Source organism: Typha angustifolia, chromosome 14 (assembly GCF_048772165.1).
Source record: "Typha angustifolia cultivar Huaian chromosome 14, ASM4877216v1, whole genome shotgun sequence".
NCBI classification, from domain to species: Eukaryota; Viridiplantae; Streptophyta; class Magnoliopsida; order Poales; family Typhaceae; genus Typha; species Typha angustifolia.
This window is the reverse complement of record NC_133252.1, coordinates 1,358,613-1,384,971: the sequence shown is the minus strand read 5'-3', so window position 1 is coordinate 1,384,971 and position 26,359 is coordinate 1,358,613. Positions and strand designations below refer to the sequence as shown.

The following is a 26,359-nucleotide window of genomic DNA, read 5'->3' as shown; positions in this document are numbered from 1 at the left end:
GTAACGGAAGGCCACCTGACGAAGTATAAGACGTGGTTAGCCATGCCAATATCAGCGCCGACTTTGGTTCAGTGATAGCTAGGGTAAACGCCCATCTCCTCCTCAATCCCGAGCCAATCTCCGATGCTTCCTGTTCCGGTGATTTCTTTCTTCTATAATCTCATGATCTATTTGAATTATATCTACGCTTACATTTAATTTCTTGCATTTAATGTCAACAAGGTTAGAACTTAGAACATAAGATTTCTAAGAAGTGAGAACTGAGAAAAGTTCAGCCAATTTGAAGCCTTGAAGTTTCAACTTGATACTCCTTTAGGAAAATGGTGGCAAAGGAACATACACCTTATTTTCAAGAACATTGCATTCTGTACAATGATACCAAAGTACGGCAATACAACTTTTTTTCCTTGTAGCTCAGGGGTTATTCTAATCTGAGCTTAAAAGTGAGAAAACTTACAAATATTCTATCTTTTGTACGTTCTTTCTGCCTAACAGTTGTGGATCATTTACAAAGTCTAGTTCTCGTGGTTTATCTCATGTCTTTACAGAGGAATCCAGGCCTGCCATTTGTTATAGTGGTTAGAATTAGCAAATGAATGAAAAATGTGAAGTGATTTGTTATTACAATGCTACATGACCTAGTTTACGCACCTTGACCAACCCAGATTCAGTACCGCAAAATATAATATCATTTGCTGCTAGGAGGCTTGTAACCTTGCTGCCTGCTGATAATCTCCCTACCTTCTGCTGCTTTTCTCTCAACCAGATCTATAGGGGGAAAAAAAATCGACAGATTGAAGTCAATATGTTTATGTGTAGAACTGTACATAACAGATTTTCAAGTGATTTGAAGTCTTTAAAGTTACCTGAATTATACTTGGAGTTCTGTTGCACTTCAAGTATATGAAGTCCTCCACCACCGCCATTGCCTGCACATTTGTGCCTCTTGGCATTGCGATTGTAATTGAAGGTCCTTGCCTTTTCCTCCAGTCCTGAATTTTCCTTATCAGTTTAGACACTAACAAATTGTAGCTAAGCTTTTTTTGTCTGGTGGGCATGTGAAGCTTAAGATATACCTTTGAACTAGATCCTTCAACAGCAGAACCTGCACAGTAGACCCAATCCTTGTGAACCATAATCGAATTTATCGACTGCTTCTGCATCCAACTCCTTGTGGCTGCCTTAATCTCTGTCTTCGTGCCGTCTATTACATCTACCTCCTGAAGGAATTCTCAGTTTTTGTCAAAAAAAGAAGGAATTCTCAGAGAACAATTTCAACATGATTGTAGTAATAACCATTTTTTGGGCAAGCTGGAGGTGAGACAATGTGGTGTGGAAACTAACCTGTACACTGGAATCTGTGCAACCAAGGTAAAATTTCCCTTTGTCCACAGATAGGCACTTAACATGTTTACTCTTGCAAATACGTTGAATGTTTCTTGATGAATGAGACACCTGAAACAATGTTTATGACATGGTGTCATGTCTTATTTCATGATCTTAATTGTCAAGAGTTTTTGTAAAAGAACATCGACAAGAGTTAGTTTTATGTTTCTAAAGGCTGATCAATGATAGGTGGCACATGGACAAGAGATGTCTTTGAAGTTCTTTTTAAATAGTACCCTAAAGCTTGAACCTTTGGAATCTAGGATCTAATAACTTAATAATTTCATACTTGAAATTGTGTCAAGAATAGTACTTGGTTCTTAGTTCTTACTGTCAATGCTCGGTTTTTCATTATTGCAATGATTTTGTCACCACAAGTGCCTAATTTTTGAACTGGCTCCTTCATCTGTATCTCTTCAATGCACTCTAGTTTCTTTTGTGCCATCTTCCAGACCTGCAAAATAGACTGTATGTTATTACTTCTCTAAATTCCAATTCTTAGGCTGGCAATACATTTGGTAGTACTTTTACCCGGATAGTTTTGTCTGATGATCCACTTAGAAGGTTGTCCCCTGGTTCAAAAAGTGCAAAGCAAGTAATAGCCCTTTTGTGCCCTTTGACTTCCCTTGCAAGCATGGCTCTTTGTCCTTTAACATCCCATGCCTAAATAGAAACATCTGAGGATCAAAACATTTGTTCTTTGGAATATTTCATTTTCGGATCTGAGACATACCATGGCAGATGGATTATTCTTATTTTATATTTACATGCAATAGTAGCACTTGATGCAGGGGATGAGAAGTGCATTTTTTGGGTCAAATTCTTGCACAAATATTTCTTATCTTGGAAGGATTGTTTATTGATATCTGTTTGGTGCTTTGCATAAATATTTCTTAGCAGTTAGATTGTCTCTGCTACTAATCACATAATATGATCAAAATAAGTACAATGGTAAGAAATATGCGAGGTTTATTGATTGGAAATTATTTTCTATATAAGAAAATATCTTAAATATATGCTTGCCTTAATTATTCCATCTGCATAACCAGCATAAAGCTCTCCTTTATAGAAGGTAATAGCAGTTGCAGCTCCATTGCCAGCTTGACCGACTTCCAGAATTTGTGTATGTACACAGGAGACACGCTGCATATACCATTAATTAGATGACCTGAATTAGGGGGTCTGTGATTTTTCATTGGAACTGATAAAAAAAAAATTTGCCACGTGATTGAACAAGAATCGTTCATCAGTAAAATTTGCTGGTACTGGTTTTAGTAGATGTTTAATAATGCTTCGAAAGTTCATCTTAAAAATTTAAAATACATGAATATGATGAACATTTCCAGGAGTTGATGCTCCCTTCCAGACAGATCTTACAGAGAATAGGAAAAGACAGTGTCCTGCTGGTGCTTGTAAAGAAACTGAATACCATGATATCAAAGCCATGATTCTTTGAGTATTTATATAAGGTTTATGAATATGACACATAATCAAAAGTTTGAAAGGCAAACAGGTACTGATAGAACTACATAGCCTGATTATTCTATTCTTATTTAGGGGCTAAAAATGCTTAGAGCTGCTTAGATTGTCTCCTTATTTTACTAACTTTGGACACTGCCAGTAGCTGGTTATCAGTTAGTTGATGATTGTGCTAGCCTTTAACAAGTAAATAGTTAAAAGTAGATACTTTTGGCCACAAATATTTCAAGATTTAGTGATAGGGAAATTGTTTGATTTCTAAGAGTGGAAATAATTTCCTATAATTGGTCCATATCATTATTTAACATTTACGCACCATATACAGTGATTATTGATTCTTAGTAAATTCCAACAAATGATTAAAATAGATCAAGTAGTAATTCTTCTTTGCATTTTGTCAACAGAAAAAAAATGTAGCAATTCTTCTTATATTTAATTATGTGATCAAGAATCTCAAGTTTAAGATTAATCTATGGATAGTAAGATCTCTGGTGAATGTAAAATGGATAGGCTTGGTGGAGTTTTGGAATCTAGCAAAAGCCAATTAGGCTCAGCATACAAGAAATATCTAACCCAATGGTCTTTAGCATGTTCATTAGCTTTTCTTGGATCAGGAAATCAGGAATGAATGGTTTTCTTGGCAAAGAAAACCAAAGAAAGTGCTAATCAGCAGCACATTAAGCCCAACAGAGATGCTGTCTATTCAATAGTTCATTCTTAATAAAGAGAAGCCTTTAGCTGAACTCACCGGCTTAGTATGAAGGAAATAATCTGTTACTTTAAGTAGTTCCTCAGCCATCCATGTGATAGCTGAAAGGCGTCTCAGAGATTCTCGTAAACCATCTGAAAAGCTCATTAACTTCTGCTTGCCTGCATATTGAAAAGGAAAATAGCCGAAGGCCATTAAATGACATGGAAGAATCAGAACTTCTACACATTCTTACTTGATGAAACTCCAAGGGTGTCAGTCAGCTGACCCTAACTTATCTGGAGCTATTCTCTTATAGTTAAACTTATCTGACTAACCAGAGAATTTAGCAAAAGTTGATCAAAGAAATGGAGATAATATTCAATGTGGCAGTTGATGACTTCTCTTTTTGAGAAATTCAAAGGGGTAGAAGATTCAAAAAGAAAATTTGCCTTTTAGATTTTGCCGTTCCAGTGAAATAACCTTTGAGAGCAAGGGGACTAGAGTTCCATCTGAGATGTGCTACAGCCCTATATACTTTAGTGTTAAGTCTGGCATAATGATCTAGCATTTCTATCTTCTAAGGCTTCAGATGATATGTTTCTTCCCTTATCTACTAATCATTAATCTTTAGGATATCTGCAGTACCTCTACCACAAGTGAAATTGTACACACAAAAGCATGCCAGAATCCTCTCGTCAAGTTGTGATCCTGGATGGAGAAAGCGTGCTATGTCACTTAGTAAAATCTCAGCAGCAGAATGTCTTAGGCTATTTAAACCCATCACAGCCATCTCATTTCCAAGCCATGCAATACAGATGAGGCAGTCACGTGAAACACTCTTATTCTTGCTTTGAATTCCCTTCACCAAAGCACGAAAGACAGGACTCCCAATTTTGATGATGCGTCTTGCAGTTTTAGAACTCCATTTGTTTGTTTCAGAATCCTGCATGATTAGTTTCTTTTGCATTACTATTACATGTTTATTCTATTTAAAGTTAAGCAATCAAGGAACGAAATATTTAGTTTAAATCTACTTAGATAATATAACAATTAACTTTGCTTGTAAAGGACAGTGTGTAGATTATGCTTGATTGTTACCTGAAGGCAAGGATCAAGCCACTCAACATTTCTGATCATATTTCTATGAGATATTGATGTTAAACCTGTTTTCTTAACCAGAAAGGCAGCTGTATACGATTCTCCCATCCAAGAATAAGTTCCCCCAAGATTGGAAAGAATGAATGCACCTAGTGCCTGTATGCTGCAATTTTCTTCAGATGCTACTGATTCCAATAGGACTTCAATTGCCTCTTCTCTAAATAGGCTTTTGCCATTTGAATTTTCCTGTAAATTCATATGCGCCAGCGATGTCAGATGTACTTCTAACAGTGTTCTAATCACGTAGCATAATATCTTTCTTTCAACCATAGAGTCAGAATTTCAATATGATTGGATATTGACATGGGAGAATTTTGATAATAAACCATAGCCGTGACAATGCTTCTGAATTGGTTTATCAACTTGTATTATATATTACTTTTAAGTAACAAAAATTGAACTGCCCTTCAGGAAACTATACCAGCATGTCCAACTGGAGCAGAAGACTTGCTGCCAAAAGTCGATGCTCAGCGTCTGCTTGCTGAATGCAGGCCGTCAGTGTATGCATAACACTTATGCTTCCTTGCTTTCTTATCTGATGTAGGAGATGAATGGCTGAGGACCTGAAGCATGAGTGCTAAAATTGAGCAGGTATGATTGTCATAAAGAAGCACCACCAATCTGAGACATGATTGTAGGCATATGATCTACTTCATATTGCTATTGCCATTGGTGGGACTGGAAAAGATTATTTATTTAAACCATAGATACTTATCAAGTATCAAGTTTCTATGTTCCTTGGTGATTTTATGGTGGATCGCTGCTATTTTGGTTTCTTCTAAAATGTTACATGTAAAAGGTAAGTCTCTTTCATCTGCAGGGCTATGCTTAGTAAAACTTTAATACTAGACTTGAATTTTTTCAAAATAGTGAAACGAAATGAAATCCCATTCTTTTTCATATCAGCAAAGAATTATCAAATAAAAGAAGTAAAAACAAAAAGTCTTTCGGTGAGCATTTTACATTTACATGTTTACTAGTTTAATATTGGAAAACTAAATTATTTTATAATTATCTATATGGTTTTGTCCTGTTCTTTGCTCCAATTATCTCATGTTTTTAGGTGACAAAAAAGTGTATCCCCTATTTTTTAAAATAAAATGAAAAACGAACAATGTACTAAGATAGGCTGTACTCTCAGCAAAGTATAATGGCATAACCTGTTGATAGAATTACTAATTAAGGCTTATGACATTTGATAAGTAGGACACTAGGACATAAAATTATTGGATTACGTAAAAATAGCATTTAAAAACTTGTACATCATACCTGGGCATGCGAAGAAGCTCATGGAAATATTCAAGTGCAGCGAACTTGGCACGTCTCTTGTTACTTCTCAGAAGATGGAGAAATGGATCCACTGGAGTAACTTGTGATAAAAACTTTCTGCAATTTCCATTGAGCCGCATGCACCTAACAAGAATAGCTGCCAAGGCCACACCTTCTTCCAAGTTCTTGTTCATTGCAATGTTTACAAGTTTAGAGAGAATTTGGGGAGAGCTAATTGCTGCCAAGTGCATATTGTTGGTTACATAATCAAATGCTGTTACTAGAACTTCAATCATTGCTATTGATGCAGATGTAGGTGTTAATGGTAATGATATTGCTCCCTTCTGATCAGTTGAGTTGCAAGCAACCTCCAGTAGTGCTGGTAGCAGTTCTAAACTTTTCATCTCTAAAGGTGAAGGATCTAGCAAATAGATGAGGATGGCAGCTTCATGCACATTTCTTTTGAGTGCACTGGCCAAACCATATAGATGTAAATCCTTTCTTTTGATATCTTCTAAAATAGTTCTATCTTCTGATATCAGAAGCAGTAATGTAGACACAGATGCTCTTATAACTTTCTCTGTTTTGGAGGTCGAAATTTTGTCTAGCAATTGATCAAGGATATCTTGTTTCACGAAGCTGTATTTCACCTCTGTTCTGTTATTTAGCAACTCCCATGTAGTTGTTGTAATTTCAAAACCAGCATCTTCACATTTTCCTGGATGTTCAGGAAAGCAAAGAGTTGATACTGCTTTTCCAAATCTTTCCAGAAGTTCAATTTGACTATCTTTTCCAAAAGTTGAACTTCTATCACTCCAGTCCTTTTCACTATTTGAAAATTTTATTATTTTTCTTGCAAAACTTCCACGAGAAATTATTTCTGAGAAGTTATACTTTTTGAGAAATTTGGATGAAAAACTGCTAAAGCATCTTAGGTCATGCCTTGGTGAACTTTCTGGGGGTCTCTCATCTTTGAGATAATGCTTGGAGGAAGGGTATTGCTCTCCATCTATAAAATCTAAGATTGAATACCTTAAATTGTTAAGTGAGCCATGTGATCTGCTAGATAACATATGGGTTCCATTTGCTTCACAGGAATCCACATGAACTAGATGAGATTCAGGAGGAGATGCGAATCTGCAATCAGGTGTACACAAGGTTAGACTGTTCCTAGATTCCAGTTACTTGGATGTTGGTATAGAAATCCAATAGCATAATAACTTAAGCTCAGAATTGGCTACATTTAGAAGTATGTAAGTATTTATAGCTTTCATGTTGTACCTGTCATTAAGTTTAGATGACATAATAACCTTTGATGAACTTTCTTCATTGTGTATCCTTACCTGGTTCAAGGAAAGTAAAACCGTTAGAGTGGTTTAGATGACTGCTTCTATAGTTTCCTCCACTTCCTCTTATATTTCAGATTAGGTTCCACTTTAGAGATTGAGGAAGCAAAGTATGTTGTTTCGCATTTTTTTAGGTAAGGTAAGTCGGCGCTGAGTCTGGAATTCAGCAGGCCGCATACATAGTATTACTTTGATTTTTCATGCAATTTAGATTTCTTATAGACAAAATCATAAGATTGCAAATATGTTTATTACACCTGTTAAGATTAGTTCCATGGATTAAATTAGGATCAATTAAAGCATAAGAAAATTATATGTGCTTAGTTCCCATCAGTTTCCACCTTTGTTGTTTTCAACTCCCCCATGAGCTGACCAACATTATGCAGGAAAGGTTTACAATGAATGCCAGTTGAAAAGGAAATACCTATCTTATCAGCACACAGTTATACGCATGCAAAAAAGGATTTTTCTCCAAAAGGTGTGTTTCAATATTCAGAGGTCTGAATAATCATATTGCTTTCATAAAAAATGGATACCTGACAGGGTTTCTGTGTTACCTCTAAATCACTTTCTTCCATAGAACCAACATGTGAATAGCAGGAAACTGGTGAATCAGATTGGGACTCTTCAAGCATATCTTGGAGACATCGTATGTCGAAAATGTCCTTGTTTTCTTCTGGAAAATCTTCATCCAAAATTTTAAGAAGAGATTGTTCATTTTTTAGAGCAGGGACACCTTCACTTCCCTCTAAGTTGGATGTGGATGCTTTACTCTTTTCTTCTATTCTTCTCTCGTTGCCAACTGAACAGGTTATTCTGTCCTGCATAAATATGAAACATATGATGCAAGTCATAAGATTTAAGATTCTCTCAACAATTCTGGATAAATTTTAACAGAGAGACTAGCTGGCTATGTTCTATAAACAGCAGAACACTGACTAGTTCTACTTGTCAGTTGTCACTTATCCATTCTTGGTTTCATGGACAATTGTTCAGATTCTGACAATGAACTTGTGGCGGCAATGATTCAGAAATTCATGAGTAAAACATCCGGTACTTACATGCTGAAAATGTGATGAGCCAGATAAGAGAGAGTTCCCAACTCCAGATTCTGTAATGTGTTTAAACCTGTTCATGGACCGCAATCAAATGTGAGATAATAAAAAAGTTCATGGAGAACAAGCTATTTTAAGTCATATTTCAGTGATTTTCCAAGTAATGTCTATGCGCTGTGCTGATTATTTCAGAGCAACTATTCTAACAATGCAACTTTGCTTGATGGTAATTGGGCTAATTGGGCTGTTTGTTGACTGTAATCCAAGCAAGGTGTGTTAATTGGGGGGTTCTGGTGATATAAGAATCTTAACACTGTGGCATGCTTTAATAATTTGGCAGTTTCAGAAACATAAAGAACTTTAAAATAAAAGGAATCTTTCTTTGAACTTTTCTGCTTGGCAGGAAGAAAGCTAACAGGTAGGTAGGTGGTGTCATTTTCACTGTAATTCTAATATTCTGCATCTAATCTATGTTACTTCTGATTTGGTTCTAATCTTACTAGTTATGAATTAATTATGAGATGAATAAATTTAGGTTTTATGCTTATGCCTACCTACCTACCTACTTACCTAAATCTCAGTCTCAAATATAAGAATTTACTTACAGATGATTGCAGGATTCGGTATCAGAATTGTGGAGGAAGCTGCAATCTTTATTCCATGGAGGAGTTTCACCATATGAGACTACCTGGTAATACATCAACCAGGCCTTGTACCTCAACCCCTTCTTCTTTGCCTCTCCTTCCATCGCTTCCTCGTTTCCTCTGCTTCTCGGAGAGCCGAAGAGTCTCTCCATTAACTCCGGCGCGAGCTCTCCTCGGACCAGACGGGGAAAGATCGAAGCCGACTGCAGGAAATGCATCGTCATCTGCCATTGATCTCCTCGCAGCTTCCTAACCAGCGCGAGGTAGAAGTAGGAGCAGCAAACGATGTACCGGTTCGCGATCCCGGCGGTGCTCCCGTCTTCCTCCAGCATCGCCGGCATCTGCAGCATCTTCTCCGAGTTGACGAGGCGGGAGGTCCGATCCTCCTCGGAATCGGACTCGATCGCAGCCTCGATACTCTCGACGCCCCAGTACAGGTTGGACAGCACTGACTGCTCGGAGAATTCGAAGAAGCCATGGTTCGACGCAGCGAGATCCGCGCGGCATTTGAGGTGGAGGGATCTCCGCGCAACCGGGTCGGCGAGGAGGCGGTGGATGTGGTGGTTTACGATCGAGACGAGCGCGCGGATGGCGTCGAGGCCTAGTCTTTGGTCGAAGCAGGAGGATGGTGGAGAGGTGGAGACGAGAGCCATGATGAGGATGCAATTGAGATAGAATGGAAGTTAGGGAGATCAAAGAGGAGATAAGGGGAATGGGAACAGGAAGAGGAAGAGGAAGAGGAAGAGGCAGAGGAAGAGAGGAGAAAAAGGACATGGGATGGAACGTTCGCTCGTGAGTGTAGCAGGGGAAAAGAACAAGAAAGGGTGAGGGTCCATCTCCATGGCTACGCGACTACAAGACGAATAATGTGACCGTTGCTAACCTTTGCCTTTTCCCGCCACAACAAGGAAACATGGCAAACATGCATCACCAAAACAACTCCCTCCTCAATAATAATAATAATAATAATAAATAATAATATTCCCAACACTAAAATTATTCCACATAAATTAGAGTTATTTAGTCGATATTTCTAGATCCAAAGCATAATGGGAGCAAATTGTACTTTATCCTATGTTTTTATTTTTTTAATTTTGATAAAAAAAAATCAAATTAATATTTTATATATGTGTGTGTTAGCCTCGTATTGGAAAGAGCGAAGAGGAAGAAAGGGCGTAACATTTCAAAACTTATATATACAAAGCACTCAAAAAGAATATTTGCCAATTTGACGTTAAATTAATTTTCCATATAAATTACTTTTCCGATGAACGAATTCTATAGAAATTGCTTAATCAAAAAATAATTCTTTATGAAAGAAAAGATTCTATATAAATTGCTGACTCAGTATTTATAAATGTGACCGACAGCAAATTTAAAACATATCTAACATTTATGTATAAATAAAAAATCGAAGGCAGACTTAGATTAGTCAAAAACTCTTAACTTTTTGTGGCCTTTCTAATGATGGGACAATGTACTAGTTTACAAGGCGATCTTTCAATGAACTGTTCTTCCACATACTATAGTTTTTCACCAAACTAGCCCTTCCCAGATAATTTTTTACTGGTCTCGCACATTTTCAAAATCACTCAAAATATTTGTCAAATTTTTCAAGAATTTTTTTTGAATATAAATTAGTTTTCTAATCAACGATTTTAGAAAAAAAATTCAGACTTGGTAATTTTTTGAGTATGATTTAAAATTTTCATATATACTCAGTATTTAAAAATATGAGACAACAATTTTAAAACATACCTAATTTTATATATAAGAGTGCTAGACTATTAAAAATAATTTAAGGCAGACATAGATTAGTCAAAAAAAAAAGAGAGCTCTTGTAGCCTTTGGAATGATGGGGGCAATTCACTAGTTTAGAAGGCGATCTTTTAACGAACTGTTTCTTCTACATTCTTCCCACTTTTTTTATATTCAATTTAATGGACAAGGTGCCTTTATGTCATGTGCCAAACTACTAGCTTATTTTATGCACTAGTCTGTCATATCCTTGCTTCCCTCTTCCATTAGATTGGCTATGTAATTATGTTGCTAATCTGTTTAATATTTGGAGAGAAAGTGAAAAGGTTAGTATCACCTAGTTAAAGCCATTAGTCCATAAAACCTCTCTGAGATTGTTAATTACCCACTTTTTAACATTTTTCTTGGCAGAATCCTGTGGATTGATGGATTTGTGGAAGTTTTGGAGATCAAAGATAATAAAATGCTTCAATGGCCAAATGATTTGTGATAGATTTGGATTTTATTCTTCATAGTACATCCTTATCCTCTCAGACGCATAGCATTAAGCTAAAGAATCTTGACAGAGTACTTCAAACAATCACTTGGCCAATATTGTAAACCTCCCTTAAATTCCTTTACCAATACTCCTAGAAGGGTAGAATCCTTTTGCTATTTGTTGGCTTATGCTTTTGTCAAAGAGAGAGTGGAGCACAACCTGTCCACTTGGTCCCAATCTTGGAAGTATTTCTGAATGGCTCTCAATCCTTTTAATAAGAAATTGGTTTGTCCCTTGTGATCCAAAAAGGTGATTCACAACAACCTGGAAATGTGATGGGATGACAAGGATGCCTGTGTTACTACTAACTTATTAACACTTTAACACAGTAAACATCAAGAGATTATTCAATGATAGCAGTCCAATTTGCTATACTAGAGCCATAAAATTCCAACCTGTGAAGAATCCAATAATGGATATAGAAAAGTTATGTCTGGATTGTAGACCATATCGAACATAATCACTTTTTGACTAAAGCAGAACAACTTGGCAGTAGAGTACAAATCAGAAACTTTGTTATATCAGTAAAGCATTTGATTGGATGCTGCATATGCATTAGATGAGCATTATTTACCCAAATGAAGACAAGTTTAGTAACAGAAGATGAACTATGCTCTGATATAATGGAGAATTCATAGTACTAATTATTCCACTGATACTATTTACACCAAGGAGGAAACAAGAATTTAACCTTGTAATGCTTCTGTGAAACGCACAACTGCCACCAACACCAGATATATATATAAGATGACAAGTTTTACTGTCACACTAAATAATGATGCCCTCGAACTAAGGCAATCATCCATATTGGTCCATACTGAAAGTGACTTTGCTAGTCATAGTACTAAATTTTCAATATAATCCATCCGAGTGTTCCTTCTTCAAAATTTCTCAACCTTTCTCTAAAATATCACTTCAGAATATTATTTTTCTTTGTACTGATCAAACAAAAGTTCCGGAAAAGTTGGCATCAGGACTTGGGATCAAAGCATGTCAAGCATTTATTAAAAGGAAGAAAACACTCAAAAGAATAAAAATTAATTAATTAAAGACTTAGAATTTTCCTGATGCAAGTTTCTAATGACTACAGTTTGCCTCTGGGGTTCATGGTTTCTCCTATCACCCAATCTCAAGTACACCATTGATTATAGTTACATCTTCCGTTTCACAATTAATCAATAAAGCTACCACTAGCTGAGTTCCTAGACGACATCTTTGCCATTGTATTTGAGCTCATTAATGCATGACATTTGTTGCAATTCATGATGCCACACCTTATTGGATTCCCTATAATTGATCAAAGAAAAGATGCTGTTGCAAGAAGGTGAAAGCACCACAAAAATGTTAAACTGAAGAAGTATTGTTAGGTCCCCATTAACTAACTGAAGGGAGTATAGATGATGAAGAATCCATGTCTAGCTGGTCAGAAATAAATAGATAGCATATGAAGAAAAACCTATTATGCATGTGCTATTCAAATCCTGCATATATCTTGTTTATTCTAAATCATGTAGCATTCCATGACATCTTAGAATCTACTGAGACTCTTGAAAGATTTATTAGATAACATCAGACACACTTCCTACTTGTACCAACACGACATAGATAGAAAGAATTACAAAATAGATATAAATTTATCATATTATCATGTTTTAACAAAATTCCATGAGTTCCATGATAATTACCTGACAATCAGGAACTATATATAAACCTGTTTTTTCTGATATCTCAAGATAATGAAGATTCACGAGTATCATGGAGAGGAGCAAGAGGGCAACAAGCCCACATGGGCCAGATTCCAAAATGTCATGCACTACAAGTTCTGCTTGAAAAACAGCACAGATGAAGTGTTGGAATACAAAAGAATACAACTGCCTGGCACTGCAGTTAGTTGACCATAGCTCTAGAACAGAAACCATTAACTAATATCTGTATGTTTGACCAGCAATAATAGAAAATCGATCACCTTTCACCTTATTGCTACTGAAAACTTCTTATGTTGATTTTAAAGAGAACTTTTTTGCTTCTGAAAACTACTTAGGTTGATTTAGAGAGAGCCTCTTCTGACGGAATCTCCAATGTCGCTCCAGCATGTTCTTTACTAGGCTTTACAACTGCAATTGTAAATATAGGCAATTAGAGAAAAGAACACTCAATAACTGCAGAGCCAGGATAAAGAAATGAGGTTTGACCTAAGAATCAAATCAATGGAAGTCAACAGACAATAATATTCTACCATGTAAACTGGCTTTCCTACCTACAATTGACATAGGGACACTAAAAATACTAAAGAGAAACCAAATCAATAGAAGGTCAAAAGATAAAAATTTTCCACCATGTGAACAGGTAGTGATACCTGCCATTGACACAAGACAGTAAAAGACTAAATATAAAGCGTAAAGAATTGTATCATATATAATTATTAGACCATTAGGCTACAATGCGACCTATTATAGCTATTCCTTTGCAACTAACCTCGTTGCAAAGGTAGAGCGCAAAAAGATATTTACTATTTAAAACTTCTCTTCCTTTCTTTCTAATATTTATCAAAAAAAAAATTTCCAATTATGGATCATGACCAATTTCAAGTTTTTTACTGAGATAATGAAGTCTCCAGGTTCTTCATTTACTACGTTGTATATAAGTTGTTAGTTGTCAATGTAGAAATTCAGGCATATAGGTTATACAAGTCTAAAGTAAGCTCCTTTCGCATGACGTCCTCTGGAAATTAGTGATAAACTTCCAAGAGGGAAAAAAAGTAATTGTGGTTGGTCTTCCTTGTAAGTTTTGGTTAACCCAATGGAGAAATTGTAGTAGAGTCCATAGTTCAAATCACTCCTTAATATAGATAGGGAGAGAATTTAGGCATGTACAAGAGAAGAGTTCTACAAAAGAAGAAGAAAAGAAGTGACACTAGAGAAGTGCCATTAGACACAGGCATTGTTCGATGAGGAACAAATCCATTTCTCCGTGTGTTTGTGTCTTGAATTACTCTCTAGAGGCTCTCTACTTTATCTCAATTCGAATATACAATTGGCACCTTAGCCAGCTTAAAACCCTAATTCCAGAGCCTATACTTTCTTCAATCAGAGGAAAACGGAAAATTCTACTCGTAATATATCAACTGCCATAAGAAAAATAGAGATCTTTCCGTGAAATATCTTACCGAATCCACCGGAGTCACTGCGCTGGGCTTGGACGATCATGTGGGAGATGAAGTGGGAGGCCTCGCGCGCCTCGTCGACGAGCCTCCTCACCTCCTCCGCCGCCGCCACGTGGCGGTTCTCCTCGAACCGCCGCCGGATCTCCTTCGCCGACTCCGTCATCATCATCGCGTCGCCAGCAAACGTCCGCCGCGTCGCCCGCAGCAGCGCTCGGTACGACCCCAGCGCCTCCGCAACCGCCGCCATCTCGACTCGTCTCGCCAAAACGGAGCGACTCCAAAGCCCCCCCTTTTCTCGCAATTCCAATCGGCCCAAGTTAGATAAGTGGGCTTATTCCTTTGGATAAAGGGGCCTATTCCTTGCAAATATGCGCTATACCTATTAGTGTTATACTAATTTTGCCATCAAAAAGACCAAAGATTACAAAGCCATCCAGTTTTAATTCTTTATCCACCCAACAATGCATCTGTATTCATTTCTCTAACCTTTCTCAGCGGTGTCTCTGATTGTCTGGACCTCCCTCGCGTTAATGATGCTCTTATCTTGCTGATATGCAAATTGTGTATATTGCTAGCTAGTTATCAATCATATACCTGATCATTAGTCATAGTTAATTGCATGAGGTAATGCACACGCAACGTATAAATCCACTGGTATTATGCTAAAAGGATATTAACAATGAACTAAACAAGAAGTAGAATATAATTAAGAGATAATTATATTTAGATCCTGAACTATCACATAGAAATAATAAAAATCTATCACCTTGAAAAAGCTGAAAAATGAAAATGCACTTTGAGAAGGTAAAGATATTTTAATAAACTAAATTTTTCTTTCTTTTTTCTTTTCTTACCTCCAAAATATATGGATAGACATATTATATAGCTAATCGTGTGACTTACAACTAACAATTTATAGATACTTTTAATATATTTATGTTTTACGTTCGCTATTTTTACTATTTACAAATTAAGTTTTTTATTTTTTATTAACCATGTGTAAAAGATACCAAGATATTAGACTTATTAGTTAAATTTAACTAAAACACTAAGTTAAATTAACTATACTAAAAATATTATAGAAATACCCTTAACTAACTCATATTTTTCTGACTTATACTAATTCAACCTAACCCAATTCAATCAAACCTAATGCAACCCAACCTATATCTTAACTCCTCCACGATTTGATTTGAATATATCATAGTCATAAAAGCCATCCCCATTCTTTATCATTCCCATCTCCCTCTTTGAGATCTAGAACTCTGGTAAGATCCACCGACCTTTGCTACTATCTTTGATCAGCACCACTATCGAGCGAAAGTCTTATTCCGTACAATGATGCCATAAGAAGGGATTTGGATTTTGACGAAGAATCGCTAATGAAAGAGAGTGAGTAACGAACCACCAAAGACATTGTAGAAGTCATCTAGGTCTAGCGCAAAAGCAGTGAGGAGGTCGCCATAGACTTGTACTAGTAGAACTTGATATGGCTCAACCAAAATGACGAAAGTGTGCCATTATTATTGCCCATGCATGATGAACCATCAAATATTTAAGAGATCGAGATGATGTAGGAGATGTGGATAGCAGAGTAGTAGCTCCGACCAGGGAGTGGATGTTATCGAAAATTTTAAGTATGAGGAGGCTGAAGTTTGATGAAGCCTCGATTAGTAAAAGATGATCTGATATTCGTTTGATTGTGCCATAAAAGAAAGAAAAGAGAAAAGAAAAATAAGAACATTTTAGTTATTTTTAAAAATATTAATTAATAAAATATTTTTTATGACAGAAATTGTATTAGCGTAAATCTAATTAAAAGTATTTTCTACCCATATTTAATAAAAATATAAAGTTTGATTTACAAAGAGTAGAAATTTTCCTAAATATTGAACTCCATTATTCCCTTCTTTTCCCACTTTTCCGACTACCGAAGGCCGAAAGAACGCATAGGTAATAGAGTATTGCTTTGGGTACTTCCAATGTCATTTCTTATGACATCTCGATCTTTAGTATGCTCTTCCTCATTTAGTCCAACTTTTCTCCTCTACCATTCACCAAACTACCCATTCGCACGACTTTCTATTCGAAGTTCAAAGTTCAAACTCCCGATGCGACGTACGAGGCAAAACCCCACTCTCCAGTCACCTATTTCCCTACCTCTCCTATCGCAGGAATTTCCTACAAATATGAAACTAAGTTTCTAATCGCCCAGTCAAGTGCTGCCAACTACTAAATGTACTATATTCCTATAACTAAAGCTGCATAGTATTTCTCCCTCCACTCTCCACGACTCTCTTTTCCCACTTATACCCTCACGATCTCCCCCCACGACCCTCTTCTCTCTCAAAAGAGTCAAGTCTCACTCAATTCCAAATACGAGGAAAAGAGAACAGAGAAGCGAAGAGAAGAGAAAGCATACGATGGCGATGATGGAAGAAGGCCGAGGAGCCGCACCTCACGGGATCCTTCTCGCTGTGGTGATCGGCGTCGTCGTCGCTGTCCCCTTCTTGATCGGCGACGGCGGCGAGGCGATCACCGATGCGATCTCGGAGATCCTGAGCCCCGTTGGCCTCCTCCTCCTCCCGCTCATCCTGGTGCTCGCGATCCGCTTCCTCTCCTCGGATCGGGGCACCGCCCTCTCCGGCATCTTCTCCCTCGGAGGATCGCCGGACTCCATCCACCGCGTCGGCGGATCCCCCGTCGGCGTCGCCCTCGCGCTCCTCCTCATACTCTTCCTCCTCTATAACCGCATCTCCCTCTTCGGCGGCGGCGGGGACGACGACGAGTAACAGCAAACCAGGGAGGGGAGGATGCGGCAGATTCCCTTTCTGCCCTTCCCCATGGTACGAGATGCGAGGATGTGTTCGTCATTTCGAAGGAGTCACAGTTTTGAAATTACCGAGGTACCCCTCTTTTCCGTGTTTGGTGGGAACTCGGAAGTGATGGGAGCAAGCAGGGGCATCTCGTCTTTTTCGTTTAGTGATTTAATCTGATGCCTTTTTGTAATTTCTTCTTCTTTTTTGTCGTAGTTTGTATATGCCGGTGGGCCCATGGAAAGGTAGCAACTAGCCATCAATTATGTCTGTTCTGACTCTCTCGTGCTTCGAAGTCGTCGTTTTAATTTTTACAAATATAATTCTGGTACTTTTTGGTCATTTTAGTCTGTTAATAATAATTTCGGTAGCTTCTGTTTGACGACATTTGGAACCCCGTCCTTTTAATTATTCGCAACTTATATACCCTCTACCAACTACTTTTTACCTACTGTGTGTGAGGAGGATGGTTGCTAGAAAATATCATATTTATCCTGAATTACTGTTAATTATAAGTTACAAAATAGTCGTAGTATTGTAGCATTTTCTAAGAGAACAAAGCTAGATAATAAGCTCGTGCAGCTTTGATGGCTGGAAATCGCTATTACGGTGACACCTGGCAGCTCACCATTGGTCGACAAACCGGCTATATGTTTTTAACTTTAGCTATTGGTTGTTGTGGCAATCCCGGGCATGAGGTACGGCGCCTGCTTGTAACACGTGGATCTGCCCCCTTGCATGATGACCGTCGTATGGATCTACCCCGAGAAAGAATCCAATGCTTGCTGGTAAAATATAATACACTTAATTTCCGAGATAACTAAATATTTATCTAGGGTGGGTGGTTGTGAAATAAATTACAAATACCAACAGAGTTAAGAGTCGTTAGTTATCTTGCCATGATAAAAAAAGGTCACGGGTTCAACTTTTAAGTAGAACGATGATTTTTTAATATAAGCTCTAGAATTAATTATAATAGTAAAAAACAACACTGCAAGGAAAAAAATTCATAATAAAACTTACATTATAATATTTTATTTTTAGATTACTTTTATAAATGACATATTTTATTAAAGATACAGTAAAATAATATATAAAAATAATTATATATTTATGGGCGGGCATATTATATTATGTTGATTCGAAGATAATTGATGAAAATTTAAAAAAAGCTCAATATTGGAATTAGGAAGCAGCTAAAGAGGCGGTGGGGAAGAGCCACTCCGCCGGTGAAGAAGACCTGGAACTATTTATAGTGTTGTTACGATCCTATAGGAAGTCGAGATCCATCTCAGAGGGTTAGTGGAGCTATGGGCTGGGCCGACTGCCGGCCCAATAAAAAATCCTAGTTAGCTTACGTGGGCTCTTAATTGGGCCACGCTGTATTTGAAACCCTAACCCGAATTCAACAGTCCAGATGACGTACGCGAATCTTAAAGCAGACAAGGTCTTTATATACCCTTCTCCTCACCCGAGTTGATCCAAAAAGCCCATCTCCCTCTCCTTCGAACCGGACGACTCTTTTGAGAAATCCGCCGTCGAGTTCGTCTCCTAGGTTGGTCTCTCTCAACAACGATGCCCTAGCCTCTCGATCTTTTTTTGCCTCTTCCTTTTTCTAAAACTTAGGGCTTCTCCCATAAAGACTCGATCTTGCTTCTTTTTAATGGTGTTCTGACGAAGAGATCTATCTTGGTGATTCTACCCTGAAGTTTCTTTATTTGGTTCTTCTTTGTTTTAATTTTGGGATTGCAGGAAATATGAGTAGGCGCTCGAGCCGAACACTTTACGTGGGTAACCTCCCTGGAGACATCCGTGAGAGAGAGGTCGAGGATCTGTTTTACAAGGTCCGTTCTTGAACAATGTACTTTTTTTTTAATTGTTATTTTATATTTGAGGAGTTAGATGTTGTGAGAAAAATCGTCATCTTCTTAATTGCGCCGCGTAACTGTTCGACCCTATTTAGATTTAATAGGATTGAAATATCTGGAGTTACTTTTTGGCCCAAGAAGTGATCAACACCATCTCCTTTTTTGACGACACTCTAGAGACTTGCTTATGTGAAAGATTTGCATTCTAGAATGTGATATATTCAATGTCTGGACCACTTCTTTTGCTCCATGAAGATTTATGGTGGTCCTGCCTAGTAAAGATGATCTTCTCTGTTAGGACAACCTCTTGGAATTGTTAACTGTTCATAATGTTAGGTATTGCCTTATTGGTGCTCTTTAGGAGAGATGTATCTGTGGTTGCTGATGTTTTTAATGAAAACTTTTGTATATAGAAATTGAATATTTGATGGTGGAGTGGTCATATGTATAATAGATTGGGCGATGAATCAATGTCTTTGACACCTAATGTGTGTAGATTAACACATCCAATTGGTTTTCGTGGAAGGGGTTTTATTGTAGCACCTTATCTGGAGATTTATGGTAATTGTAGCACCTTTTCCTGATTTTTAATGACTGATCCTAGGTTAAAGATATCTACAGTCTGGATGAGATATATTCCATCAGCACATGTGGAGCATTGAAATTTGTTGAATTATGTTTAAACTTGATATTTCATTTAATAATTGTGTTAACTGTCTGTATTCTTTGTCTTTTTGCCCAAATAATTTATTCTGCTGCAGATTTTACTTGCTTTTACCCAGCTTGTACATATTGTTTTCTGTCAAAAAGAACAAATAGTGTGAAGCAAAATTAGATTCATCTCCTACATATTTTTTAAAATTTGTAATTACTGATTCTGGCTTCCTTTTTCTTTCCTACCTAAGAAGTAAGAACTGATTGCGATTTATAGGATAAGTATTTAATAGGAATTTGGCTAGTCCTATATGATGATAGCTATTCTTTTGCCGATGGAATATACCCAAGTATAATTCCTTTTCCCAGTTCAGTGCATGTTTCATAGTATTTTGTGCTGCTTTCATTTAGAGAAAATTATTCCTAAGAGCTCATTGCTCTCGTATGAGCTCTCGTGGTGCTCTGTATCATACTTGCCAGTTGCTATATTTTCCTATAAAGGTCATGAGTGAGAATTTTAGTATTTAATGTGAACTTGATAGGGCATGCCAAGTTGATGTATTTTGTTCTTTTATGCACATTTTTTGCTGTATGGAATGATTTTGTTCTATATCTTGAGGGGATCCTTATTATTTATTAAATTATTTATTTCCCTTATTTGCAAATTTAGTAATGTTTGATGTTTTTGTTAATATTTAATAATATACTGTAACACTGGATGTTGGAATTCTATTAGCATGATTCTAAAAGTTTGTAGGTAGTAGGCAACCAAGGTAGGAGATGCACTTAGGTACATAGCAACTGTGTAAATTTAGGGCCAAGACTGCCTAGGTGAACCATATAGTTTTTTATTTTAGGGGGGGGTGGGGTTGGCTAATATATTTTTTCTTGTGGGGTGAACTTCTATAGAAAACTGTTCTTCCTAATGATCTATGTATACAAGATGTATTTTCCCGTAGCATAAATCTCTTCATGCGGTAGGCCATTTATGTGTCAAAAAGAGCCAAATAATATCATAATCACTCTTTCTTCTATTTGCATATGTAACTCAAATTTTATTGAATGTGGCTATGCAGTATGGACCAATTGTTGATATTGATTTGAAGATTCCTCCGAGGCCACCTGGTTATGCATTTGTCGAGGTAATGTTATCTTTGGAAACACATGTGATCTTTAAATTGAGACTCTATGAAGAAGCATGTTCTTGTAGTTGGCAATTTTATCACTTGTTTTGCATTCCATATGCTATTATAGAACCAGAGCAGTAGTATACTACTGTAGTAAGTGAGTTTATATATTAGCAGTTCTACTTGCTTTTTAAATGTTTGAATATATTGTCCTAGTATATTGATATAGTTGCATCTTGTTTATTGGATATGTCTATTTTGACCATTGCAGTTTGAAGATGCTCGTGATGCTGAAGATGCTATACGTGGTCGTGATGGTTATAATTTTGATGGCCACAGATTACGAGTAGGCACAAATAAATTTTGTGTCATATATCTTGAGCATTGAGATTACAGTTTTATTCTTTCCTAAACTTCTGCATTTATATGCAGGTGGAACTTGCCCATGGCGGAAGGGGCCAGTCTTCATCCTACGATCGCCATAGCAGCTACAGCAGTGGGGGACGTCGCGGTGGTGTCTCTAGGCGCTCTGAATATCGTGGTATGTTATCTGTTAAATTTGATAGCACCAATTCTTTTTTTTTCATGTATGTGGTGCTGGTTAATATATTTTTTTTTCTTTTGTGTTGACCCATGCAGTTCTGGTGTCTGGTCTACCTTCTTCTGCTTCATGGCAAGACCTAAAGGTCTGTTCCATGTTCATAAGTCCATGCTCACAATATGTCTTTTATTTGCTAATTTGTATATTCATATCTTTAGGACCACATGCGGAAAGCTGGTGATGTTTGTTTCTCTGAAGTGTTCCGTGAGGGTGGAGGTCAGCTGCAGTAAACTTTTTATAAATTCTTTGCTTATTTTCTCATTTTGATACTTGTTAAAGTATTTGAACTCAGAGAGCTATCTGTGGATCACACATTTGGTGTTTGCTCATCATTCTTGTTGTGCAAGGATTGAAATAAATCATTAATGTACCAATTCTGTTTTGAGATAGTTTTATCTGCTGCTCACTTTTCAGGAGGTTCTAAAACACATTTGGATAGAATTTTAGCTTTAGCCAGTTGTGACCGTGGGAGAAAAGGGTTAAGGATTTGGAATTTCTATATCCTCAGATATGGTGATTGGGATTCTTAGTTCTATTTTTAAATTGTGTTTTAGACTCTAATTTGGTTTGGGCATTTCTGAATACTAATTGAGGATGGCGTGGCAGAGAGGTTAACTTTACTGGTAGGAAGTCAATATCAAATAAAACCTGAAGGTTGGTTTGCTGATAGACAATAGGGTCCACTATTGGTACTTTTAAGTTTAAATATAGGTCCCTTGAAGGGAGACACATTGAGCTGCATGAATTGCAGTTCAATACCTTTGAATTTTAGAGATTTCTAGTTAAATTGAGTTTTTCTCTTAGAGCTTCCTTTAAATTGAGTACTTTTGCTTTTAGAGTCCTTATAGTTGCATTTGAAGTTTCTGATTTGCATGCCAAACTATTCTTGATGATTTCATCTTAAAGGGATAAGGCTTGGATGTATTGCTTTTTCTTTGATGTTGTTGGGACATGCTGTTTTGGTTTTTCTGTGTAACTACTTATGAGCTTTCATGTTAACCTGTTGTTATACATTTTTAGTTTTTACCATGTTAGTAATGGTTTATTAACTGGTTCTACAGGTACTACAGGTATTGTAGACTATACAAACTATGATGATATGAAGTATGCGGTGAGTTGATTTTCTTTTCTGCCTATGCTTTAAAGTAGTTGCAAATCTACTCTCTCTGAACTGTTCACTCTGGAGTTTGTGCTCCACTTACAACCTATTATGATGAAATATGACTTATATGACTAACAGAGATAATATCTTTTTTAGTTTTATTGTACCATTGATGGTGTTTGGTAGTGCCTCTTGTAGTGATTGTTATTCTGCTTTGCAGATTAGGAAGCTCGATGACTCGGAATTCCGGAATGCATTTTCCCGGGCATACATAAGGGTATGATAATTTTTTATTCTAGTTCACTTCTGCAGCATGTGTAAGTTCTGGAACATTCTTAGGTGGTATCTATTACTATGTTCTAGGTGAAGGAGTATGATTCCAAGCGAAGCCTATCCAGGAGCAGAAGCCGTAGCCGATCCTACTCAAAAAGCCGAAGCCCAAGCCGCAGTCGCAGCTACAGCAGGAGCAGGAGCCCAAGGTCTGGTGGAAAATTTTCTCCTTGTTACAAGTGGATGAACTTTTAATGTAACTTGAATGTGTTCTGCAGTAAGTCTCCGAAGGCAAAGCCGGCACGTCATTCCTTATCACGATCTCGATCAAAATCTGCTTCACCCCATCCACGTTCAGGGTCAAAAGGACGCTCTTTGTCAAGGTATAGTTTGCATTAAACTAGTTCCAAGTAGTGTTACTTTCTGTAGTCAATGAGATATGGTAAATGATTAAGTTTGATGCTATTTCCTGTTTCTTTTTGGAAAGTAATGTTTTGTACCCATTCTTTCTTGTTTCCCAGTGAGCAGTTTTTAGAATGTGAAGAATTTTAATCAATAATATGCATTGTTTAGTTCAGTTAGATTTGTTTAGATTTTTCAGATAGAGAACCATATTAGGAGGCAAAGGTAATTTATTTTTAAAATGATGTTGCATTTGGAAAAAATTTAGAGAAGGAAAGAATCAATGTTGAATATGCCGAAATACTCATGATTATTCAATCTGAGTCACACTTACTTCCTTGATGTGCTAAATAACCAATATAAATTAATTTGGGTTTGGAAAAGCTGCTATCAGTGGTATATAGTATTTTTACCTTACCGTCGCAATGAACTTCCATTTGTCTGCCAATAATTTTCCTCTTAGGTAGTCCGTAGTCATATTCTGGACTGACTAGACACTTCCAATCTCTAAAACATCCTAAACATTTTGTACAAATATTGGAAGATCACTGATGACCAAGAGTTGGACACCATTTCTTTGATAATTGCTGTATCTTGGAGACCAAATATTTATATCTTACAAATCTTCTGATCAATATGTACATGAAGCAAGCTGTGAATGTGTATTATTGTGTGAAAGGGCTTGCACTTGATGGGTATACTTTATTTGAATTCGGAGAAATTTGTAAAAAAAAATGTCTTAGTCCAGCTTTTTCTTTGTTCCACATGATTCCAATTTAAAGGCAATTTGTTATATACATATGGCTATTGTTACTTTGCTAACCACTGCTTTTCTGGTCTAAATGTACAATTGCCTGTACATATAGCTGTCGATACTTTGTTAATTACTTGCGATTTTTTTATCCCCGGTCAGAAATTTTCATTTAATTTGTTTTTTTTTTCAGTCACTAGTAAAATTGAATGCCGTTGGATTTTTTGGCATTCGGAAATTAATTTGTTTTTAGATCTTGCACCCTACTGGTTGTGCCACTTTCTATTTTTCAGTTTTGGTTCTGCAAGTGCAAAATTTATTTTCTCGTTTCTGGGATTGGACTGGTTTCTTGTTGGATGTGTCTTGATGATGCCTACTTGTAGTCATAGGTGGCTGTGGTTTCTCTGCAAGTTTGTATGCTTGCATCCAGATTGCTTTCGTCCGAGTGTTGGAGGATAATTAGAACGTGCTAAGCTGTCTAGTTATCATCTTGTGTTTTTGAAGATTCCCTTGTTTGTTTGTTAGATTTGGGCTTATGCGGCGATATGGGGTGCATATTAGGATCTTGATGATGGGATTTGGTCCATTTGCATACAGCTCTTTGGTTGTCTGAGGTATGCTGATTCATAGATGAGCAGCTCTGGAAACCTAAAAAGCATCTTAATTTCTTTACCTTATTGGCTGTATTGATAACCGTCAGAGCTCACTGGGGGCAGAAAGGATGGTTTCAATAGTAGAGCTGGATTGTCATGAACTAAATGGAGTGAGGCACATCAATTCAGTGGTAATAACAAGTATTGCCATTTCTTCTCCAACATCACTACAATATAGGAGTCGCGCTAAGGATTCAGGATGTCTTTACTGGTGGTACAATCAAAATATAACTCTTGCTCGGCCTCTCTAAGTTCTTAAAGAATTAATTTCTTTGTCCCCTAGGCCTTGGCTCTACAACATCAAAATGCCAGTTGTTTTGTTGTCTTTCCTTGAGTCAGATTTATTCGCCCACCTACCTACCTACCTACTTACCTACCTTTACTTTGGTTGGAACTTCTATGCATGATTCATAATTAAGAAATAATTGCTTCTGAAGATTCTTGAGTTCTTTTCCCTTTACATATGGTTACTCTGACGTGGAAGAGGCGTCGAGGCTTTTGGATCAAGCTGTTAAAGCAGCGTTCTGGATATTGAATTCGGTTGTTTCTGGAACTTTTTGCAGATCACGATCGAGATCCAAATCCCCTAATGCTTCTGTAAGTTGCATCTTTTGGCTGGCGACTTAATTGTTCCAAATTCTTTTGTTCAACTAACTTTTGTTATGCAGCCTCCTCCTGGCAAATCAGCAAGTCCAAGCCCCAGGAAAAGAAGCCCTAGCAGGAGCAGGAGTCCATCGCGCTCTCGTTCGCCTGCTGTAAAAGCATACATTCCTAGTAGTTTAGCTGTTGTTCTAGTGCTACAAATTTTGTTGCTTCTTTCTAATACACCATACTTTTACAGGCGAAATCTGAATGAAGCTGGCGTTCTCATCCAAGATGTGCCAGATTGCCCGGGCCACTAATGTTGAAATTTATGGGCTATTTCTTTTACTCTGCAGTTGCAGTAACTTCTGTTTATGATTTAGCTGTATCAGATTGAAGTTGGGATAATGATGTAACTTAACTCGGTGGCAGAGTGCTTATTTAACTTCTCTAGGTACTGCTAAGTACTATGTTTGGCTTTCATCTTATATGATCAATGAATGACGTTAGACATTTGGAGTCTTATAATGCTTCTTTCATTAATTAATTTTTACCCAGCCATCACTATCTTTATGAGATTGTGGAAAGCATGAGAAATCATTTTTCCCGTAGCGTAGCATTATATCTGGAATTAGAGAGGATGCTTGCTTGCACTTCTTTTAGTCCAGAGTTCCGATGATGAGACGTTATGCTTTCCAAAGTTGGAACTTTCCCTTGAAGTCGGCTAAAAGTTTGCTACCTTAATGCAGCTGTGTGTTTGTCCGTCATTTGATCTTCCGGCTAAAAAGATATGATTTTGAGTGTTGTATTGCTACTTGGGCATCTAATCGCGTTACGTTACCATATCAGAACCCTTAAAAAGTTAGAATAGTTGGATTAAATTAGCTGTTGAGAACAGAATTTCAGGGATAAAATTTATTCCGCTATCCGTGGGAAAGGAAAGAAAAAAAGCGCACACTTAATTTATCTATTTAAATCGAAGTTGATGTTTGTATTATAGATGCATCCATGGAGTTATCACCTTTCAGTGCGGGTGAGGTGTTGTC

The 26,359-nt window shown here is 37.1% G+C and overlaps 4 protein-coding genes across 7 annotated transcripts; 2 read left to right on the top strand and 2 right to left on the bottom strand.

Moving 5' to 3' along the window:
• Positions 1-99: 99 nt before the first annotated feature.
• LOC140775636 (putative E3 ubiquitin-protein ligase LIN-1) lies at positions 100-9,902 on the bottom strand. Its single transcript, XM_073119017.1, has 17 exons — positions 8,990-9,902; positions 8,391-8,457; positions 7,887-8,150; positions 7,265-7,326; positions 5,984-7,120; positions 5,136-5,277; positions 4,655-4,900; positions 4,202-4,499; positions 3,614-3,735; positions 2,410-2,529; positions 1,918-2,049; positions 1,718-1,840; positions 1,345-1,455; positions 1,077-1,220; positions 867-992; positions 652-768; positions 100-560 (listed from the first exon to the last, which is right to left on the bottom strand). The coding sequence occupies exons 1-17, from the start codon at positions 9,679-9,681 to the stop codon at positions 543-545; spliced, it is 3,921 nt and encodes a 1,306-aa protein (XP_072975118.1). The 5' UTR covers positions 9,682-9,902; the 3' UTR covers positions 100-542.
• Positions 9,903-13,092: 3,190 nt separating this feature from the next.
• On the bottom strand, positions 13,093-14,803 carry LOC140776102 (uncharacterized). The gene is made up of 2 exons (XM_073119677.1): positions 14,491-14,803; positions 13,093-13,438 (listed from the first exon to the last, which is right to left on the bottom strand). The coding sequence occupies exons 1-2, from the start codon at positions 14,732-14,734 to the stop codon at positions 13,362-13,364; spliced, it is 321 nt and encodes a 106-aa protein (XP_072975778.1). The 5' UTR covers positions 14,735-14,803; the 3' UTR covers positions 13,093-13,361.
• A 2,012-nt stretch (positions 14,804-16,815) lies between these two features.
• Positions 16,816-17,645, top strand: LOC140776101 (uncharacterized). Its single transcript, XM_073119676.1, has one exon. It carries the CDS (start codon positions 16,911-16,913, stop codon positions 17,277-17,279), a length of 369 nt encoding a protein of 122 aa, XP_072975777.1. The 5' UTR covers positions 16,816-16,910; the 3' UTR covers positions 17,280-17,645.
• A 1,123-nt stretch (positions 17,646-18,768) lies between these two features.
• Positions 18,769-25,841, top strand: LOC140775470 (serine/arginine-rich splicing factor SR30-like). Of its 4 annotated transcripts, XR_012106755.1 has the most exons (16): positions 18,770-18,858; positions 19,056-19,147; positions 20,902-20,967; positions 21,224-21,298; positions 21,385-21,493; positions 21,592-21,638; positions 21,712-21,769; positions 22,615-22,664; positions 22,876-22,932; positions 23,019-23,134; positions 23,204-23,308; positions 24,604-24,692; positions 24,779-24,945; positions 25,295-25,328; positions 25,400-25,486; positions 25,573-25,641. XR_012106755.1 is itself a non-coding variant. In XM_073118784.1 (14 exons), the coding sequence occupies exons 2-14, from the start codon at positions 19,061-19,063 to the stop codon at positions 25,585-25,587; spliced, it is 906 nt and encodes a 301-aa protein (XP_072974885.1). In that variant the 5' UTR covers positions 18,770-18,858; positions 19,056-19,060; the 3' UTR covers positions 25,588-25,841. The 4 variants fall into 4 exon arrangements, 1 of the variants encoding a protein (XP_072974885.1); XR_012106756.1 differs by lacking the exon at positions 24,779-24,945 and having other exon boundaries at positions 18,769-18,858; XR_012106754.1 differs by having other exon boundaries at positions 24,779-25,328.
• The last annotated feature ends 518 nt before the right edge of the window (positions 25,842-26,359 follow it).

Excerpts from the sequence above, each read along its gene's own strand:
- LOC140775636 (XM_073119017.1), bottom strand. The coding sequence starts at position 9,681 with ATGGCTCTCGTCTCCACCTCTCCACCATCCTCCTGCTTCGACCAAAGA. Across the intron at positions 8,151-8,390 it reads GCTCATCACATTTTCAGCAT|GACAGAATAACCTGTTCAGT; the intron begins GTAAGTACCGGA and ends ATATTTATGCAG. Across the intron at positions 4,500-4,654 it reads GGCTTGATCCTTGCCTTCAG|GATTCTGAAACAAACAAATG; the intron begins GTAACAATCAAG and ends CTAATCATGCAG.
- LOC140776102 (XM_073119677.1), bottom strand. The coding sequence starts at position 14,734 with ATGGCGGCGGTTGCGGAGGCGCTGGGGTCGTACCGAGCGCTGCTGCGG. Across the intron at positions 13,439-14,490 it reads CAGTGACTCCGGTGGATTCG|TTGTAAAGCCTAGTAAAGAA; the intron begins GTAAGATATTTC and ends TTACAATTGCAG.
- LOC140776101 (XM_073119676.1), top strand. The coding sequence starts at position 16,911 with ATGGCGATGATGGAAGAAGGCCGAGGAGCCGCACCTCACGGGATCCTT.
- LOC140775470 (XM_073118784.1), top strand. The coding sequence starts at position 19,061 with ATGAGTAGGCGCTCGAGCCGAACACTTTACGTGGGTAACCTCCCTGGA. Across the intron at positions 20,968-21,223 it reads CTGGTTATGCATTTGTCGAG|TTTGAAGATGCTCGTGATGC; the intron begins GTAATGTTATCT and ends TGACCATTGCAG. Across the intron at positions 21,770-22,614 it reads AGTGTTCCGTGAGGGTGGAG|GTACTACAGGTATTGTAGAC; the intron begins GTCAGCTGCAGT and ends CTGGTTCTACAG.